This window comes from Candoia aspera, chromosome 3, assembly GCF_035149785.1.
Source record: "Candoia aspera isolate rCanAsp1 chromosome 3, rCanAsp1.hap2, whole genome shotgun sequence".
Taxonomy (NCBI): domain Eukaryota; kingdom Metazoa; phylum Chordata; class Lepidosauria; order Squamata; family Boidae; genus Candoia; species Candoia aspera.
Window position 1 is genome coordinate 173,799,366 of NC_086155.1, and position 14,931 is coordinate 173,814,296.

Sequence of the window (14,931 nt, forward strand, 5' to 3'; positions counted from 1 at the left end):
ACTAAAACCACAAAGCTGTGGTATGGTCAGCAAGGCATCCTGACCAGAAAATAAGGATCAGGTAGGACTAGATGGAAGCAGGTGCTTCATCAAATAACCTAAGTCCAAAATAATTAGGCTCATACACATCAAGGACCATATCTTGAGAATGGCTCAGTAGCTCATTGTCAGTCAGTGAAAGGGTCCCTTATGCCTCCTCAGTCCATCAGGGGACAGGGTGATGTTGGTGTTTTGAGAGGAACCGGGCATTTCTCAAGGTTTCTCCTTTGTCCAAGTGGAAGTATAATTAATGGACCCTCCCCTAAAAGATGCTCTTACCAGTGAAAAAAACAACAATGTTCAGATAGCCCCCTCCCTCCTAACCTTCAGAAAATCTGTTAAGACTTTGCTATTTCACCAAGCTTTAGGGGTAGGGCTGCTACGACTATCCCTCTGATGAGTAATGATTTTTCATTGTGTTTTTGGAATGATTGATTCCTACTGTATATGCTTGTCTTATATTGTCTTATCTTGCTTTTAATTTTTATTTATTAGCGATTTGTTTTAACCCAAATTATGGATTTGGGTAGTTGAATACTGCTCAGAATCCCTTGGTTGGAGAGACCTGTATGTCTTATAAACGGTGACTCCAACATACAATGCCATTTCCTGGTACCCTTGCAATTCAGGAAAAATAATTTCCAACAAAAAGTCCTCCTTCCTGGCTTATGTAAAGCCATGTGACTTGTATTTCCATCTCTACAGCATCCCCATAATACCAGCCACAAAGTATCTCAGTAAAAACTGAGGGAACAGCCCTCCAATTTGCATGCAGGTGATGAACTTCTGGAGCTGCATTAAGCTGGACTAGACAGGATTAATTTGCAGTCTTTGATATTCATTAACTTTAGCCTCAGAAAAGGGAAAATACATGGAGATGACACAATTACCCTCAAAGCTTCATTGCAGAGCAACAGCTTTATAATCGCAATGCCATACTAACTGACCACGAAAAGACCAATCCCCATAAAGAGGGGTGAAAAACCATACGTCTCAAGAAGACACTGCTATTATAGGGCCTTTAGAGAATCAGTGATGCTTTGGGGGCACTTAACTAAATGGCCCACATTATTTGCTCTTTAAGCCACCTTCTATTATTCTGCCTTCTTTGGGTATCCAATGATCCACTTCCAAACAAAGCCCACATTTAGTCTCAAGTTTATGGTAGTCAGCGAACAATTGTCAGTTCTTTTCAAAGGGGGTAGCAGTCATTCATTGCCATTATTTCTCTCTTTAGGCCATGAATCCTTTGACCTGCAGCAGGCACCTTGAAAAGATCTGAAAGTTGGAAGATTTGTTCCACAAGAAGGAACAGCAGTTTTTTTCTCTGCTCTTAAAAAACAACAACTGTATTATAAATAGCAGAAATATGCCTGAGATCATAAGTGTAATACCAGAGAATGCTTACCTTAGGATCTTCGTAGATCTCAGGGTCCAGGTGCAGAACTGGAGGAAAAATTGCCACCAAATCCCCTTTTCTCAAACTGACTTCATGATTCTTTTCAAATTTGAGAATAAAATTTTCTTTGATTTCACGGATATTCATTGAAGAGGAACTAATTCGTAAACTCTCATTTATAGCACTTTCTGCATTTAAATAAAGAGAAGAGAAGAGCAGAGCAAAATAAGATCTTTAAGCCATTACAAATATGACTGGAACTTGTAAGCTCCTACAATGGCCATTGAATTAAGTTTACTAGCTGTGACTAGAAAATGAAATTGAGAAAGTGGACAGTGGGGTGGGGGGAGGGAGGGAGCCAAAAAGAGACTTCCCCATAGGGCTGAAGGAATATTTCCAGTTTGGGAATTTAAACATAATTCTTAATTGATAGATGTGATGGATTTAGTTAAGCTCAAGCCAATGCAGTGGATTTTGGGTGGAAAACCATTATTTGGACATCTCATTGAAATGCCACAACCAAAAAAAGAGAGGAATATTTCTACACATTTGCATACGTTGTAAGGGTTGCAATACCAGCTCTAACACTCAGAGCTCTCTTCCAAAGGCCATGTGCAGGGCTTTGCTCTTGCATCACAAAACGATGCACTCAAATAACTATACAGTGAACTGTGAGGTTAGGATACTGGGAATTAAGGAACCTTTAGCAATATCACATCACATCATAATTTCTACTGTTGGCTGAGCAAATTCAAATTATGCGTGGCACTTTGACAAGTTAATGGGGGAAAACCCATATTCCGTGTAATGTTTTGACAGAAATCCCAAACCTTTTCCAGACGCCCACCATAACTTGGAAAGCTTGGGAAGGCAAATGTCCTTGCCTTCCCAGTAGCCTTCACCTTTTGCTCCTAGCATGACAGATTTTATGGCTAATTTCCGGCAATTTATCCTGGCAGTTTGAGGAGAAATTCCTTTGGGAATAATATGCATAATTTGCATAAATCATTCTGATAGCATGCATACCAGCATGTACCTCCTGTCTGGGGCTGCATCTCTCACTTAGTAATCGAGCCTGACTATTTCTCCACCAGCATGGCTGGGTCCTGTAAGAGACAGCAGCTCCTTTAAGCTATCAGTGTGAAAATGAGCCTTAGCAATCCCAAACCAGAGCACCCTTAGAAGACAAGATCAAGCATAGATGGCTGCTTATATGCATTTTTGGAATATCCATATTTAAACCCCCTCTTTGCCAGATCAGCTTTGGTGAATCCCTAGAACCCAAAGGTTAATTTACAAGGAAGTGTAGCAACCCCAGCATAGAAGCATCTGAAAAAGACAATAACAAATGTTCTTTTTACGAAAATTAAAAACAGTGCAAGCATGTGTGGCAAATAAAGCTGATTTGGATGCTTTTCTGCAAGAGTTTTTTCCTTAAGCATGTATTTGTCTAAAGAAATGAGGTTGCGGTCAGTTCTGTGTGGCCAACACCGTGATTCAATGTGACGTACAGTGAGGCTGTGCATATTTTTTTGGGACTGCCTTCGTTACTATAATCAGGGAGAATCAAGTTGGCTTGTTGATGACGAAGCCAGAAAAAAACTCTGGTTCCAGAACATGGCCTCTATTGTGGATAGCCACAAGGCACAATAGATGTCAAATGGCAGCGTTCTGGCAAGAGAAAACTTCCCCCAATACAACAGAAAGGTCCAGACTCCACTCCTTGGCTTTGTGCAGCCTGGGCATAATGAAGGCGATTTGACTGCTCTAGGCTGCAGTGTGGAAATGGTAACTGACATATGTAGGGCCCCTGTACACCAAAGCAACCAAACCTTGGTTGTGGGGGCCAGGGAGGGGAAGGGAGTGCAGCACAGAACACACGACAAGCAAAATCATCAGGCAAGTGTTGCTGCTGCTGCTGAAATAGCAGGTTTCCACTTGAGTGGCACAAGGCACACAGTCATATCAGATTGGCTGACATTTTCCTAGGGAGCACGGCAGTCTGTGGAACACTGTGGTATCCCAAATGACAATCGGGCAAACTTCTCTTCTGGAGAAGTTAATCACAGTAATGGAGCTCAGAACACGGCTTAGTGGTCAGATCATAAATGACACATCTATTTTACCTTCTAGTACCAGCTATGTGGGGAAAGGCGAGCCGTGGCTCTCGCTGTGAGCGATCTTGCCGATCATCCTTAGATGACAAAGGTAATGAGTCACATTATGATCAGAAAGGAGGAGGGAGTTTGCGTGGGCTTGTGGCAGTCAACCATGAAAATAAACAAACAAAAAACGACACTCTTTCCCAGTCCCTCCTCCCCTCCCCACTTCCCAACCATTCTTATATGCTGGATTTAGACACTGAATGACAACTAGATGATAAAACAGCAGCCTGTACAGTACTTGCGGTTGTCATACTTCAGTAGGCATAAGCCAGCACTCCTGTAAGACCAGCTGGATAGCCTGGGAGGCCTTCCATTTTGCACCATGAGGCACCGTAAATGATCCAGCTCTGTAGAGCAACATCTGTTTCTGTGCTCGTGCTGAACAAACAAGGCAATTTAAAGCAAAGCAAGAGAGAACCAAGCAGCAAATGAACAGGACCCTCATGTTTTCCCACTTCCTACACACACGAGATGCTGAAACTTCAACACATGAAGAGAGATTGTCAGAAGAGTTGACATATTTTCTATGCAGGGAAAGTGGGGGGGGGGGACGGAGGATAAGGGGGCCTTCAGACTTCCCAGAGTATTATTTTTAGAGTCCTCCCACTCCCCTTTTCTCTTACATTCTCTGCTTCCAATTCACCCACAATCTTTTTTTAAAAGTTGAAGCCATTTCAATATACTTATAAATATTCAGTCTTTAAACCTAATTTGCTATACTTAGTTCACATGCCTTCAAGCATTTGTCTTCCAATTTCCACTGAATAAATGTGTACTAATGAGAAATGGAGCAAGCTGCTGAGGCAAAGCTGGGCGACTTGCGCCTGGCCCGCCACCAGCTTGTGATAGGCAGGCAAATTGAGTTAAAATGAAAAGTCTTGTCAGCTGAAATACAACACAGGAGCCAAACAGCAAGCTGTCAATCATCCAGCCAAAACAAGGGATTGCAGGTAATAAAAGGTCATTGTGAATCATTAGTACATTTGGCTTTCGTAAGCAAGTTAATTTTAATTAAACATGATCTTGATCTGTTACTGTTTAATAAAAAAATACTTGCTGCAAATAATGGATTGTTAATTTTATATTAAGCATTTAGCAGGTAATAGGAACTCTGTAAACATCAAAGGTATAGGGAAGAAAAATAGTTGTTCAATATGTAAATATTTTGGATATATCTACTTTTTTCACAGCACTATGATTATACAAAGAACAATTATGGAATACAACACAACTGTAATTTGCATATGGCCTGAATAGACCTAAATTAATCATAGGATACAAAGATAAAGGATCCACTCTCTCCCACTTCATTCAGTCTTAAAAACAGTGATGTTTAATTGTAGCATGTTTACTGTATCTTTCAAGATAGTTTGCACCCTAGCACTGTTTAATTTTAGTTCTTCTACCTGTTAGTGAACAATTTCCCTTGCACTCCCTTCAGTGTAAATTACTGATACTCAGGGCAATATTAATTTGCATTAGGAATGTATATATTATTTAAATGCATGCAAATAAAATATGACCAAAACTAAAGGTGCATTAGATGTATGTATTTCAATTTTTCTATCAGGGTCATGGTCATAAAGACCAGCAGACCATTCTTATGCTACTGTTTCTGAATTAAAACTCCATAGTGAGTCATAATGCCCAACCTGGTATGTTGCTATGAATGCACAAGTTATTTTTTCTGGTACTTCTTTCAAATCAGCTGTTAATATCAAAACTAGATTGTTACAAAGATCCACGCAGTGCAGAAAGGCAACTGAAGAATGGATTATATGAACTAATACTTTCCTGGCATTTGTACTTTCATCACTTTATGATTTGTAATAGATCAGAACGTAGAAAACTTTTGCAGTCAGTAATATATATTCATTTTCTCAGTGCACACAGAACCAATTGTGGTACATGTGGAACACACACACAGACACACACACACTTTCAGCAAATGGTAAATAGATTGGCAAAAAAGCCAATAATCTGTTTTCTGTGGGTCAGCTGAGCAGGGCCTATGGGAATACTGGGCTGAGCTTCTCAATTTCATGGGATACACATTATATGATTATGTGCAGCTCCTGATCTACAGGTTGCCCCACATGATCTGTATCTTTAGGAAACACTGAACTGGTTTTCAGAAGTGGACAACCCAGGGGAAACTATGCTTTGTTTATTATTATGGGCTGGTAACATTTAGAGCATTTCTAAAGTATGAATTTATAGCATTTTATAACATCACTGAGCCATTGCTGATGACGTATCACTAATCAAGACAGGCTTTATATATTCCCACAGCAATGGTTGGATGATAGGAAAATACATTATAAATCCGAATGTGCAGATGGTTTAGATGGTGGCTTGATAATGCACCCACAACTCGGTGGTAGATATTCATTCACTTTTAATCCAGCTGCTTATTCACTAACTTTTGTGGACGTAACAGAATGGAGTTGGAAGAAATGCTGTACAAACACAAAATCCAAACGAAATATTTTTGGGTATTAGTCATATGTTATCAATAAAATCCATGTCAGAAGGAAACTTTACAGAAAGAATGCTTATTTTTGAGTATTTGTATGAAGTCTCTTGAAGTGTACATTTATAAACATTTAAAATTGTTCTTATCAAATAAAAATTCTGGCTTTGAGGAAAATCCATACTTTTGCAACATTTAAAACAGCAGTTTACCAAGTCACTGGGAAGGGGCTATTATTACTGATAAACCCTTCCTCCCAGGAACCTTGCTCTAGATCAGTGTTTCTCAACTGTGGCAACTTTGAGTTGTGTGGACTTCAACTCCAGAATTCCCCAGCCAGCATGTCCACACATCTCAAAATTGCCACGGTTGAGAAGCATTGCTCTAGATCACTGAGAGGAACAGAGATGAGGGAGGGAAGAGGATGTGTGCATTTGCGTGTGGAAAAGTACATGTCTGTTTGAGTGAGCATAGAAATATAGTGAATGGGCAGGCAAGCCTCACCCTTACATTCACTCTTCCAGCCTGCCTGCCAGCCCCTTATGCCAGATGGCAAATTGCCAGTTTAGCCATTCAAAACAAGATCTTCTCTTGGGCATGATCTTTACCAAGCAGGCAAAAAGAATTGACTCTTTCAATGTCTCCTTCTTTGCCAGAGATAGAGGATCTGAGTCCTTTTGAAAAACAAAGCAGAACTCCAGAGAAAAAGAGCCACAAGCTTTATCACCAGGTAGGGGTGGGAGACGTGGTGGCGTTGCGGGTTAAACCGCTGAGCTGTTGATCGGAAGGTCGGCGGTTCGAAACCGCGTGGCGGGGTGAGCTCCCGTTGCTAGTCCCAGCTCCTGCTCACCTAGCAGTTCGAAAACATGCAAATGTGAGTAGATCAATAGGTACCACTTCGGCGGGAAGGTAACAGCGTTCCGTGTCGTCATGCTGGCCACATGACCCGGAAGTGTCTATGACAATGCCGGCTCCAAGGCTTAGAAACGGAGATGAGCACTGCCCCCTAGAGTCAGATTCGACTGGACTTTACGTCAAGGGAAACCTTTACCTTTACTAGGGGTGGGAGAGAGAGAGAGCTAAGAATCTCCTGAGTAAAGTTGGCATTTCAAGGAAGGAGGGTTTTCTAGATAACAAGTTGGCACAAAGGTAGCATCTGTCGCAAGGGTCATCGACTGACAAGAAGAGGAAAAAGTTGGCTAAGACAGTGCCCTGTTTAATTTATTTTCCTATATTTTTAAGACTATCGTCTCTGGTGCTGATTGTCTTTACACAAGCTCAGTCCTTGTATGTTTTATGCTAACTGGGATCTCTTTCTATCTCAATTGCTTCTCCAGTAGTAGGATGGATCACTTTGGACTCTTGTCAAACCTTTACACTGTCCTGTATATTTTCCTATTGGAGGTTATTTTCAGGTGCTGTTTGAATTTTGAATAGTTCTATAATCATATATCCTTTGTTAATGAATGGCCATGTGACTACTTAAAGTTAAAAGGGAACTTTTATATTCTCTTTTTCCTGTTTTTCCTCTCCTTTTAGATAAAAGTTGTTTGTTTGGTCTTTCTTCCTGCAAAAGATGAAAGAGAAAAGGGGCTAATTTCCCTAAACACATGACTCAATGCTGCAGAGCGAGGAGGTGACTGGAGAGTTTATTTCTTGTATGCCTAGGCCGTGTGAACCCTCCCTATCACATGCTGGGGCTGTGGGGAGAACACCAGGTCCAGGCATCCCTTGATGGTGGCAGCAAGAACTATCAAGCCACCACTCTAAGACAGGAAGAGGATATAGGATGTAAAGACCCAGTGTGTATATTATATGTGCGCATTATGTGTATCAATGAATGTGCCTACTATATTACATTTGAGATTCCTGGAGGGGAGATGGATAGAAGAAGGAGTCTGTGCATATATGGAGATGTATGATGTATAGTGTGTGTTTGTATGATATCTCTGAATGTGTGCACATGTATATTTTTTACATGGCAACAGATTCTCCTTTCAACTTAGTCCAACTCTGTTATGGAGTTCAACTGATACTTCATCTATATGTAGGATTACCATATATCTGAACAGGCAAAGATATGGACAATTGGAAAGGAGGACATCCATTTTTTTTGGCGTCTGTGACAAAAATTACAGCAAAACACTGCAAAAAAAAAATTGTACTTAGGCCTACATGTATATGAAATTACTTTTTCCAGCATCAAAAAAACGGTTTTTTGAGCAAATATTTTTCCAACACATCTTTGTTTTCAAGAACGTATGCTAGCAATAACATAGAATCAACAATGACGCACTTCTCAAATTTCACTATAGAAACGTATGACTAGTCATGTGATCTATGACTACTGTGATCATAATTTCAAGGGGGTGGGTTGAAGCTAATTGCTGGAAACAGGAAACAAGTAATGTAAATCTAGGCTGTCAAGTCTGTCAATGGATAAGGGAAAGAAAGAAGCAGACAGTTTAAAGGTCAAAATAAAAGCAAGTTTGAATGACTACTGCTGTGAAAACAGTCTAATTTTTTTTTTTAAAAAACCATGATACTAAAAAATCTGGACAATATTTGATTTTAAGACTATGCCTGCCGTACAGAGGACATGAGGACAAAAAAGGAGGACATGTCCTCCTTTTGCCAGATGTCTGGTAACCCTACCTATATGTAATTAATTTGGAACAAAATGTCCAAAGTTATTGACATAAATCCTTACAAAAGTGAAAATACATTCACATCTCTTAACTGAGATTCTTCTTTCATGATATGAGATCTCTAATGATACAATAATTTATTTAAAACAGGAGGCATCAGGGAAGTGGACACGTTGTTTTGTATGGACACGATTTCAGTTTCAATCCTTGTCGTAAGAACATTAGCAAGGGAAGGAAAAACCCTCTTTCTGAATGAGGCCTTTCTTGGCAAATTAATAGGCTTGCTATAGATCTTAGGATCCTATGTCTTTTAAGAAGAAGAAATGCACTTTCAAAATCAGAGGAAATAAACTCATATTAAAAAAATTGGGGTTTTGAAGTTAATTCAATCAGGGTAATATACTCAATGTTTTGCAATGTTTCCATGGTACTAATTTTGTGTTCATCTGATGCTAAACTTTCTGAATACTGAATGAACACAATACAAGTTCAGGTTATGGTCTTTAAAATATGAAAACAGAAAATATTTTAGTAAAACAACAATTATCTAAGGAAAAAAATCACCATAGCCCAATCTCCTTCCTTACCCTTACCCTTCTGTTATGCTCTTTTTTTTTACAGTAATAAACATTTTCATTTCTTATGGGGTTTTCTGAAAACTTAAAAATTTAATACTTTTAGTATCTTTATAATCTGCAGAGAGAAATTGGTTACTGGGTAGATTAGAAGTATAAAAATCTATTAAAATACTTTTTTAAAAAATGAAATAAATTAATTGAAAAGAGTTAAAAACAAAATAAGTAAAAAACAAAACATCCTAAAGTCTAGGTACAAGGAACCTCTAGATCTCAATAATAATAATAATAATAATAATAATAATAATAATAATAATAATAATAAGCCACCCAACTCCCAGCGACTCTGGGCAGCTTACAAATTATTAAAAACATTTAAAAGCAAGCAACAATAGAAGAAACACAAAACAAGGAGACAAAGATGGCAGAGAAAACAAATTTGGATGGGAACAAGGGAAAGGAAGAAAAGGGTAGTCAATCATCAACAATATTGTTGATAAAAGAAACTCTGAGCAGCATCTACCAGTGTAGTGACCTGTCAGTTCTACTACAGAAATATTTGGAAGGCTAAAGAATCCAAATCCCCATTGTAAATTAGATTCACTTCTCACCAAGCCTTCATTATCTATGAATTTTTTGTGTGATCTGTTTACATACAGTGATTTTTGTTGTTGGTAAGTCACTTTCAATAATGTTACCTGCCAGGATAGCATTGTTCATCTTTTCTAAACCAAAAATTGACTTCTCCAGTGGACTAACTCATAAATCATAATTTACACTTCCTGTAGAAATTATAAAGTTGGCTGCCATAGCCAGCCAAAAACAAAAAACTCCTCAGTTCAGAAAGGCAAACTGATATAATTGAAATAAAAGTATCTTTTTTTCTCCCAAAACTACAAAGAAGCCAGAAATATCCTGAATGTTGTCCTTCACTGTCATATTACACCCCCAGCATACAAGATCTACTCAGTCACTATATATTTATGAATCACCCCAAACTCTCTTTATTCTTTTCTCTCGCACACCAAAATATCTTCACATAACTCCTTCCCCATTTTTTAAAATCTTTAATGCCTCCCTAATCGCACCTTTGTTCTCTGTATTCTTCTTCAGTCCAACCATAATTTGCCCCTCTTCATATTTCCATCCTGTTTGGTTACCTCCTTGTACTCCATTAAATCATTTCCAGTAGCAATCTCTGGGGACGGCCCAGTTCTCTAGCTAGTGCCTGTCCCTTCCCTTCCCTTCCCTTCCCTAGTGGACAGTACTTCATCAAAGCAAAGTGCTGGGCTCTAGTTGTTTACTGTATTTATTAGTCTATGTGGGCCCCCAAATTCCGGTTGCTGTCTGTCTGTCTGTCTAAGCACAGATATAATGTACCCTAAGCAGATTTGGAGGCATTCACACACATATGATACAGAATTAAGTTGCCTAACCCTGCATTTGTTATCCTTGTTAGGTCAAGGATGCAAAATCTTTGCACTTTGGTCTTTTAATGGCACATTGGTGGACAGATACCAAAAGTGCCCAGAAATGAGGCAAATCAATAGATGAGTCCAGGACAAAAATATATATTATATTGTATTAAATTATTGAAAGAAAGTTGATAATTTCCCAAGAACTTCCTTCTTCTGTCACACTAAAATTACTATTTTACTGTAAACCGCCCAGAGTCCCTTTTGGGTGATGGGCGGTGATAAATTTGATTAATAATAATAATAATAATAATAATAATATTTGACGCCATCCTTTTAGATCTATAAATAAGCAAGTTAAAGATAAGCAAGTTAAAGCAGTCCTATTTCATTGTGCCTTTGGCCTGACCTGACTGTCTGTTAGAATTAGGAAAGGTCACAAATTTTGCTAAGTACATAAATTTCAATTAATGATGAGGCCAATAGAAATGCATGGGGCAGCTTAGCACTTCTGATGCCACTACATATACTAGCTGACCACCACACCCAACATGTCCCAGGTTTTCCTCTACACAGAAGAGGTTTTAAGTGCCTCTTTCATGCTGAGGTTGATATGTGTAACATATTCATAAGTAATAGTAAAGAGTACAGCAAACATTTCTTCTGACTTTTCCATGTGATTAGAATATCTGACTATGTATAGCATGGTGAGGCTTAGATCAAATGTTATATTTACAATGGTGCTTAAAGGTTTGTGAGCTCTTCTGAATTTTCAATATTTCTGCATATATATGACCTAACACATGATCTGTTCCCCACACAAGTCCTAAAACTAGATAAAGAGAACCCAATTAAACAAATGAGTCAAGAACATTATACTTGTTCATTTATTTATTGAGGAAAATTATCCAAAGCTACATATGGAAAACAGATAACATTTTTGGTCATATTTATTCAGAAATACTCAAAATTCAAAAAGGTTCACAAACTTTTAAGCACTACTGTAAATTGAAGTTAAATCCCCTGCATGCTGAATTCTTTGGTCTCCTGATTGATTGATTGATTAGTGCCACCATGTTTATGTTGACCCTGAGCAACCACATAGATAGATTTTCTCCAGATAACTCTCCTAGCTTAACTGTTTCTCATAATTTGTAATGCTTTTTTTTTTAATGTAGGAAGGTTTTAAAGAAAAAAGAAACAAGGTCAAGAAAGACCTTTTTAAAAAGAGCAATTTCCTATATGGATTCTGAGGTGGTGCATATCCAAAAAAGATATGTAGGACAGATTGTTGTGGATATGTCAATTGGTTATCATTTCTAAATCAAGTGCTTTTTTTAAAAAAACACCACTATTATGAAAAGCTATGACTGCTGCTGCTGCTTCTACTATCAACACGCCACACACGCACACACACAAGTTCCACTAACCACATTTTTACTTGAAAACTGCTTAGAAACTGGGATGCTTGCCAACTTTCCAACACTTCACATTATCTTCCCTTCTTTGAAAATAACTGTTTTGACTTAAAATATTTACATCTCTCACTGCGTAGCTAGCAAGCTGCCAACCTATGGAAAAGTGAGAATACATCCTGTTTTATGCCTTAAAAGGATTTTAAAAAATGCTGTATAGGCTAATGATATTTAGAGGAGACACTGATTGTTCCAAATACTTCCTTTCAATTCATGAGAAGGCCCTGCTTTGCCATCTTGTAAGCAATGCCTCTGAAATACATTCCCCACTTCAGCAGATGTTTAGACTCAAACTCAATATGTGTACACATTGTGTAAATAACTGCAAAGCTTTGATTCAACCTTTCCATACCTTGCCTAGTTAATTACCTGGGCTTTTTATGTTTACATGCAGTTAGTGTATCTCTAGCTATAAAGTACATAATTTATAATTGATGTAAATGGTTGTTATGTCAATTAAGCAGCTGGGTTCTCCACCTTCTCACTAAACAGAATGAGTGATAAACAGAGTTTACAGGGAGATGCTTACTTTTCTTCAGAAGGGATAAAATAAATTACCTAGGTAGACCAGGTTGTCCAATTGTTCTCTGGTGAGGTAGCTGCTGTATCCTGGCCTCCTCTCTTGACCTGTTGACTGCAGCAAATGGTCAATTTCGTCACGCACCACTGCAAAAGCTTCTGGGTGCCTCAACAGATAATACATCGCCCAGAATATAGCAGGAATTGTGTTTCCCACAGAGGCCCACAGGAAGCCGAAATGATGTGCTGGGAGAAAATAAGTGAAAAGGAAGATTAATAGCGTTTATTACACTGATTAGATTTGCAGTGTGCTAATTAAAAGATGTTAGGACACAGACCCAGCCAAGGATCAGTGAATGCTAATGAGGACCAATAGGCTTCTGAAAGTCTAATTTTCTGCTTAATGAGAATAGTTTGAAATGTAATTTCAGGGTGGGGGTGGGGGTGAAATAAAGGGAGGAAATGCAGCTCAGTTATAATCTCTCTCATTATCACCATTAAGTATCTTGTTTTACCGCCTTAGCCAAAAAGAGAGAGAGAGAAAGAATCAATTATCAGACAGGGTTGTTTCAGAGTAAAACATTTTATCATTACCCAATTAGAAAAAAAACATAAAAACGTTCAAGGTCGCAATTTTGCCATTTTATTTCAAAGGTCTCTAGTAATCTGATTTGACCCAAGCAATCATTCAAAAGTTTGCTACCTGCTTTGTCATAATCGCTAAGCACCTGATAGGGTTCAAATACATCTTTTCTGCTTTGGACCACTTCAGAAACTTCCAACCATTTCTCCATCTTTTTTGGACTTAAAAAGTGTATGATTTCTCTCCGGATCCTCTTGGTTGCTCCCAGCAATTGAATTGGTGTGTTTAGTGCCAAATAGGAGAAGTTGGCATCAAACTTGAGAAATTTTTCTCCAATTGCATCTGTAACACTATAGCCATCATTATGAGGTTCCCTCCCGTACAGTGTTTTAAAGCTGGCTTCAAATATTATAGAGAAGCAGAACTTGTACATTTTTCCGGTCTCCCAATCTACCATTTGTGAGAACTTGCTCTCAAATATATTTCGGAGGTTGTTCATCATATTATTAGAGAGTGTGTCCAATGATTTGCCGAGAAGATATTGATAATTCCTGTGCAAGTGTTCATTTAGGTCTGGGCAATCCTCATTTCTAATGCGCGGGTGGTCAAATGCTTGGCTTGATATTCGATCTGCCAACTCTCTAAATTCCAGATACTTGCTGTTCTTGGACATAACATGGTACTGCAGGGGGTTCATTATAAATGTAATATATTTGCCTGCAAGAAAAGAAGAAATTGGTCAAAGGCCACATGTTCATTTATTCTGCAACCTGTTGCCTTACAGGAATCACGCACAATACCTTCCATCATCTCCAACATGAGGTACATACTGGCTGATGCTGATCAAGAAAACAATAGGTTTGAGGAGTCTGATTTAGTCAAAATCATTTCCCCTGTGCTTCTCTCCTAATTACAGTAACAATGTGGCAGTCGTAGACTGAGTACCATCCTCACAGTGCCAGAACTGAGATCTTTCAAAATAGTGACTTTGAAGATATTCTTAAAAATGGAATAATAAATTTATTTTAAATGCAGCTTGACTTATACTGTGGCATTAATCCTGAAAAATTGTGAGCAAAACCAGGCATTGTATTGCATACATTTTTTGTATAAAAACATACCATACATTTTACATATACATTACAAAAAAGGTAATTACAACAAACTACTATATTGTGTTTTGAGATATGAAAAAATAGCAAAATAAACCATGATAGCATTGACAACATATGCAAATAAAGGTTGCAATACTGCAAAGTTCTTTCCTTCCCCCAATCACAAGAAACATGTCTTAGCAGCATTATTTTGCTGTGTACAGATAAGCAACATTATTGTTTATTTGCTGCATTCTTCTTACATTCATGGCCTTTTATTATATTTCTATTGATGTTTGAGGATCACATAACATTGCTGACCCCAACAACAATGGGTATGCCCATACTATACATTTTTGCATTCTGGTTCCAGTAACAAATTATACAGTTGTACTAGGTTGTCTCTAGAGGTAACTAATTTAACAATATGATCTGTGAGATGAATTCTAGAATGTCTACTATGATTTGTTCATTAATATCCAAACTAAAACTTTAAATATATTGGTTTTTAGTATTAGTTTTAATTTTATTGCTATAATAGAGAAA

At 38.1% G+C, this 14,931-nt stretch overlaps 1 protein-coding gene across 1 annotated transcript in view; it reads right to left on the reverse strand.

Annotated features, from left to right (window-relative positions):
- LOC134494261 (cytochrome P450 7B1) overlaps nt 1-14,931 on the reverse strand; it is a 112,098-nt gene that overhangs the window by 8,598 nt on the left and 88,569 nt on the right. Inside the window, exons 3-5 of the mRNA XM_063299339.1 lie at nt 13,412-14,008; nt 12,748-12,954; nt 1,448-1,626 (exon numbers count right to left, since the gene is read on the reverse strand). Of these exons, the coding sequence (XP_063155409.1) occupies nt 1,448-1,626; nt 12,748-12,954; nt 13,412-14,008 (983 nt within the window). The remainder of the gene's footprint in view (nt 1-1,447; nt 1,627-12,747; nt 12,955-13,411; nt 14,009-14,931) is intronic.